Source organism: Coffea arabica, chromosome 1e, assembly GCF_036785885.1.
Source record: "Coffea arabica cultivar ET-39 chromosome 1e, Coffea Arabica ET-39 HiFi, whole genome shotgun sequence".
NCBI classification, from domain to species: domain Eukaryota; kingdom Viridiplantae; phylum Streptophyta; class Magnoliopsida; order Gentianales; family Rubiaceae; genus Coffea; species Coffea arabica.
The window spans coordinates 6,860,713-6,867,261 of NC_092311.1; the positions used below are offsets into that span (position 1 = coordinate 6,860,713).

The following is a 6,549-nucleotide window of genomic DNA, read 5'->3' on the forward strand; positions in this document are numbered from 1 at the left end:
CTAGGAGGGCAAACAAGAATTTTAGGATAAATTACCTTTTACCTCCTATAGTTTGGTGATTTATCACATAAACCCCAATGATCTAAACAACCTATATAACCCCCTAATAGTTTGGGTTAAAGTATCATTATTAGTATTTTTTATTAAAACTAAAGGTCAATAGTAAAAAGTTAAAGTCAAGCTATAATAAATTGACAAATTTACCCTTTCACTCCTTTTTTTTCCTCCAAATATGAAAAAGAAGAAATTGAAATTAAAAAATAGATAAATTAGAAGTAAAAAATATGATTAAAGATTTGCTTTAAAAACCTATAATGATATTTGTAGTCAAAAAATTTGGTATTTTTTTTTCTTATTTACTTGTTTTATATTTCCCTTCCATCATTTTTGTTTCTTGTTATTTATTTTTTCCCTTCCACCTCTTTTGTATTTGGAGAAAATTGAGATTTTGTTTTATATATTTTTTTATCTTTTAATTCCTGTTTAGCTTGTGTAATTACTTCCTTAAAGCTGAAAATTGATGCTAATAGTTTTGGCAATTATAGGTCCAGCAAGATTGACTGATTCTAGGATGAAATGTCCAATAACATAGTGTGCATTAAGATTATGATACTACACAGTAATGGATCAGTAACTAGGTTGCATTGGAACTCAGTATTCAAACATTATAAATAATTAAGAAGTTCCAAATCTTTTAAAATAATTATTCAAAGAGTAACAGGTCAATCCAATGTGTCATTCTGAATTAAGCAATTGCAACTCGATTTTATTGGTTGTAAACTTTCAAATACTTTGAAATTCAAAAGAAGATGATGAAAAGCATTTCTATCGAAAAAAACTTCACATACGGTTCCTACAATTCAATCTAAGCACTTTTGGTGGGTGACATAAACATCATTAGCAGTGGGAATAAATGTGCTCCATAAACATGATTCTAAGAAACATTGCAATCAAATCCTGTACTCATTAAAATAGAAACGCTTGAGCTAGCCAAAAAACCTCATCCTCTAGTTCCTCATTCCTATTATCTCTAGGAAATTCCACAATCAAGTGACTATAGATGACATTTAATAAAATTAACTTTCTTTAATATTTTACCAAAAAACACATAAATATCTTAATAAGTACACACATATAGTGAGTTAAAAACATTAGTCCCAGTATGATTCTAGAGATGCATTTATATGTATTACTCTCCTTATTTGAAACAAGACATTCATAACTAATCAAACATGTTAGCCAATAAGTAAACATAGTAAAATAATGATGAATTGTTGTAACACTTCTTTTTTTTCTCCTATAGTTTTCCTTTCAAATTTCTGTTTTTTGACATGTAGATCCAATTACTTCCCTGCAACTGTTGGAGGTCATCCGCCTACAGTTACAGCTTCTCCCAATTATGAACCTTATGCATTCAATACTTAGAAAAAAAAAAAAGACATCATCCTAGTCTTAGTTGTTGGAGTCTCTTATGCTGTCACATACTAACATGTGAGAATGATAAGTATTAAAAAATCTAGTTGGAACAAAAGACTATATACACTCAAACCAGGTCCAGTGCACAACTAAAGACTATATATATGTCGCATTATAATCGTTGCTATATTTGCTTTTCTGAAACACACAACAGAAGAGTTTAATAATTTTCTTAATTAGAAGTTTATGCAAATACCACTTTCCTTAACTAGAAGATAATTTGGTTTTATTGATCATACATCCAAATAAAATTTTCTATACAAGCATTAGCTATATCATAGCTCCAGCATTATGCCTTTCCTGATGCACAAAACTCTTCTAAACTTCTCTATCACGGGCGAAGTACCCCGATGCTTTCTTTTGTGCTCCACTGCCAAAGCCTGGCTCAAAATGTTCAAAGTATTAGATCCAAATATTAGAAGATTTGCAGTTATGCTCACCAAGTTTTGAAATATGAAATTCATTCCAAGTAACACTCTGAATATAAATTCACCTTTGCTTTGACACTTGCATTTCTATACTTTTTGACGAGAGATCGAAGTAAAATTTACCCCAAATTTACAGCTGCAAACAACAAAATTTGGAATTTTGGATAGAGGATAGGAAAGATACATACACAGAGAAGCTCAAACATTTGTTATTTCAAGGTCCAGAAGTTGTCCAATTGTAACCATTGGGAATACGTTGACTTGAGAAGGTATTTCTTTCGACAGCAGGACACACACATGCTTCATTGTCGGCCTCAATTGAGGATTGGGTTCTATACATGACAAGGCCAGCTTTGCCACCAAGGTCACTTGTTTTGACTCTTGCTTACTCGGAGATAAAAGTCGAGGATCCACAATATCTTTCAACAGTATATCATATACTGTTGAAGTAGATGATGATGCCGACAATGTTGATAATATGAAATCACCTGGATGCTTGCCCATAATCACTTCTAAAGCTAATACTCCGAAACTATAAACATCACATTTTTCATTTACTTCCATGGTATAAGCAAGTTCTGCAATTCACAAAAAAAAAAAAAAAAAAATCACTTCAGTCTATGGTGCAGATGAATCCCTTTGGAGTATTGAATCATAATCCAAAAGCATAAATTGCTTTGCTCATGCTAGCATTATGTAATTATGGATTAGTTGAAAAAGAGAAGGTAAAGAGACAAGTTAGATTTCTTTGAGCAAAGAAGAGTATACCTGGAGCAGCATATCCATATGTTCCAGCAAATGATGTCCAATGAGATGAATCAGGCCTCAAGATTCTTGCAGTTCCAAAGTCAGAAATATGGGCTTGATGCTCAGAGTCTAACAGAATATTTTTGCTAGATATATCTCGATGAATAATGGAAGGTGAACAATTCTGATGCATATAAGATAATGCATTTGCCACATCTTTAACAATGTTTACCCTCTTGATCCAGTCGAACATGGCCGCTTTTTCATCATTGCTCAACAAGTGCAGCAAGCTTCCCCCTACCAAGAATTCATAAACCAAGAAAGTGTGTTGTGCATGTGAACAGAATCCGTACAGCTTCACGATGTTGCGATGCCTTGTATTTGTTAACGCACGGATCTCATTGGTGAAATCTTTTGGCCTCCTCAAGGCACTACCATCCGTTTCATGAAGTTTCTTGACAGCAACCACTTGACCACTTGGCAACTCTGCTTTAAAGACACTTCCAAATCCTCTCACTCCGATGCAATACTTGGGGTCAAAATTTTCTATTGCATCAATGATGTTCTCATAGACCATTTTCCCATCAAAACTCCAGACAGAGAACATATTTCTAGTGAATTCCTGAGGCTTATTCTCCAAGCTTCTCATATGTGACCTTGCACGAATGAAGATGCCCACAACCACGACCAAAAGAAATATGGTTGCTGCTAGTATTGGAGCAACAACTAGAAAGATCATTCTTTTGGTTGTCGTTCTACTAGTGTTCTTTTGAGTTGATTGAGAGCATGGTTTCAATCCAGCAACATTGCCACATAAACCTTTATTGTTTCTCAGGGAATCGAATGGAGCATTTTGAAATGCACTAATGTTAGGAAGAGGACCTTCCAATTGATTGTAGGATATATCAACGGAAATCAAACTGAAGCAATGATCAAAGCTTTTTGGGATGAAACCTGATATCCTATTATACGAAAGATTCATCGTCTCAATGCTTTTCATCTCACCTAGCTCTGGTGGCAATTTGGAGTCCAGCATGTTTTGGCTGAGATCCAGAGTTGCAAGTGAGGGAAGATTTCCGATTTGAGAAGGAATACTATCGATGAGTGCATTTTGGCTCAAGTTTAAATCCAGCAACTGTGTGCAATTGCCTATTTGTTCTGGAATTGAGCCACTAAGATTATTGGCCGACAAACTAAGATTTAAAAGTCTAGACATCTGACCAATTTCTGATGGTATATTGCCTGAAAGGTCGTTGCTATCCAGCTTAAGCTCAAGCAACAAAGTCAACTTCCCCAAACTTCTAGGGATCTTTCCATGCAAGTGATTTGAAGAGAGATGAAGTTTTTGCAGACGAGGTACCTCTCCAAGCCCAGCTGGTATTCTGCCCGAAAGATTATTGTTGGAGATCCTCAACTCTGTCAAAGTCAGATAGCCACTCCAATTCCAAGACAACTGACCAAAAAACATATTATTTCTTAAATTAATATAATCTGCATATGGATAGATGCCAAATTCTTCAGAGACATTTCCTGACAGTTGGTTGTCAGCGACATTGATAACTCGTAAACTAGAACAGTTTTTCAAGCTCCTTGGTATAGCACCGACAAAGTTATTTTCAAATACTGTGAACCACGTCAGTGAGCTACCAATGCAAATATTTTCGGGTAAATGGCCGGAAAAATTATTTTGAGACACCCCTAGCTCATTTAAATGTGTAAGATTGTTGAATCCATCGGGCAGAGCACCACTTAGCTGGTTTTGGAAAATATCAATATAAGCTAGTAGCTTCAATGTTCCCAATTCGGGAGGGATAGCCCCATATAAGTTGTTTTGAGAAAGTCGCAAGTCAATGAGATTGGTTAAATTTCCTATGGCAGAAGGAATCTGTCCGGAAAGATAATTTTGGAAAAGATACAGCAGAGTCAAGTCACTTAAGTTTCCAATAGAAAGAGGAATCGGACCTGTGAGGGGGTTGTTGGCTAGAGAGAGTTTAGTAAGAGATCTGAGCTCCCCAATCTCTTCTGGAATGGGACCTGATAGCTGGTTCCAAGAAAGATCTAAATCATTTAGCTTTGTCAAGTTTCCAGTTTCTTTGGGAATAGGCCCAGAAAGATTATTTTGGAATAGATGCAGTAGAGTCAAGCCACTTAAGTTTCCAAAAGAAAGAGGAATCGGACCTGTGAGCGTGTTGCTAGCTAAAGTAAGTATAGTAAGAGATCTAAGTTTCCCAATCTCTTCTAGAATGGGTCCTGATAGCTGGTTCCCAAAAAGATCTAATTCCTTTAGTTTTGTCAAGTTCCCAATTTCTTTGGGAATAGGCCCAGAAAGATAATTTTGGAAAAGATACAGCAGAGTCAAGCCACTTAAGTTTCCAATAGACAGAGGAATCCTACCTGTTAGCGTACTGTTAGCTAAAGAGAGCTTCGTCAGAGATTTCAGCTTCCCAATCTCTTCTGGAATGGATCCTGAAAGTTTGTTGGTTCCTAGATCTAGCTCGGCCAGGTTGGTCAGATTGCCAATAGAAGTAGGGATTGATCCATTGAATGAGTTATCGGAAAGGTACAAGAACCTAAGATTGGTAAGTTGGCTGATTTCAATAGGAATAGCACCAGACAATTGATTTGACCAGAAGTCAAGATAGGTTAGTCTGGAAAGGTTCCCAATGTTGGATGGTATGGTCCCACGGAGTGCATTTTGAGAAAGATCAATTGTAGTTAGATGGGGTAGAGACAAGAAATTGAGATGATCTAGTGTACCTTCGATGCCAGAACTAGTGATGTTAATCACCGATACTCGTCCAGCTTTGTTGCATCGAACTCCATCCCATGCCCTGCAAGGATTTGCAGAAGATGACCAGGATGACAACTTAGATTGGTTATAATTATCAAGACTGGCTTTCCATGTTAAAAGAGCTTTCCCTTCACTTCCAGTACTTGATGCTGCATGCATTTGATCATTAGCAGCATTAATTCCAGAACTTAAGAGTAAGTGAAGGATGGCCAAGCACACAGAAACTAAATTAACTGGACGGATGGAATAATTCAAGATTGACATATTTGCTGGATATCTGCCACAATGAAATTCTTGAGAAAACTTTTGCTGTAAAGCTGATAGCCATTGTCGTAATTGTGCAGGAATTTATAGAGTTGAAGATCCAAGAAAACAATTCTGACTGGAGGTGACTGAAATCGTCTGTCTGTCGTTATCATCATCAATCCATGTTCTCACCTTTCTTGCAAAAGTCCATGTTCTCACCTATCATGTAAAAGTCCATGTTCTCACCTATCGTGCAAAAGTCCGGTTTGATAATTTACTTGACATAGATGCAGAACACCTACACGAAAGTCCATGTTATAAACCTGTTTGCATCTACATAAGACAGTTTCTTTCCCCGCATATGACGTCCATGTAATAAGCTTTTGTACTAAACCTTGAGGGTCCATCTCATATAAAATTCTAAGAATATCAACCACCTAGAATTTCATAAACATTATCGTTAAAAATTTAAAGCTTTGAGAAAAAATTGCTGTACCAAGAATTCAAAGTTCACAACATACAGGAGCAGATGACGAGGGCTGCAATAATTTCAGGAGTCCTTTTTATTTTTAAATATTTCCGCCCAAAAAAATTTTCCAAACTTTTTTTTTTTTCATTTTTTTGCTAGTTTTGGTAATCTTATATGCATCCCATCTCAGTATTTTAATTCAGCTCCAATCCCTAGTCATGTGGTCGGCCAAAACAAAAAAAGATTTCGCTGTAAGTACAATATTTCGAAATTATCAGATGGTTGATTGATTGCTTTAAAAATTATATACTCCTAGGTATTATAACTCTCAAAGCAACACAATAACTTGAAAAAATCAAAGACAACCAATATGTCTAAAGCATGACAAAATT

At 35.8% G+C, this 6,549-nt stretch overlaps 1 protein-coding gene across 1 annotated transcript; it reads right to left on the reverse strand.

Moving 5' to 3' along the window:
• Nucleotides 1-1,581: 1,581 nt before the first annotated feature.
• Nucleotides 1,582-6,006, reverse strand: LOC113700590 (uncharacterized). The gene is made up of 3 exons (XM_027221065.2): nucleotides 2,673-6,006; nucleotides 2,093-2,482; nucleotides 1,582-1,856 (listed from the first exon to the last, which is right to left on the reverse strand). The coding sequence occupies exons 1-2, from the start codon at nucleotides 5,704-5,706 to the stop codon at nucleotides 2,103-2,105; spliced, it is 3,414 nt and encodes a 1,137-aa protein (XP_027076866.1). The 5' UTR covers nucleotides 5,707-6,006; the 3' UTR covers nucleotides 1,582-1,856; nucleotides 2,093-2,102.
• Nucleotides 6,007-6,549: the final 543 nt, after the last annotated feature.

What these genes read in the sequence shown, in the direction of transcription:
- LOC113700590 (XM_027221065.2), bottom strand. Translation starts at nt 5,706, where the DNA reads ATGTCAATCTTGAATTATTCCATCCGTCCAGTTAATTTAGTTTCTGTG. An exon ending in ATATGGATATGCTGCTCCAG is followed by an intron (nt 2,483 to 2,672) that starts GTATACTCTTCT and finishes TGTGAATTGCAG; the next exon opens with AACTTGCTTATACCATGGAA.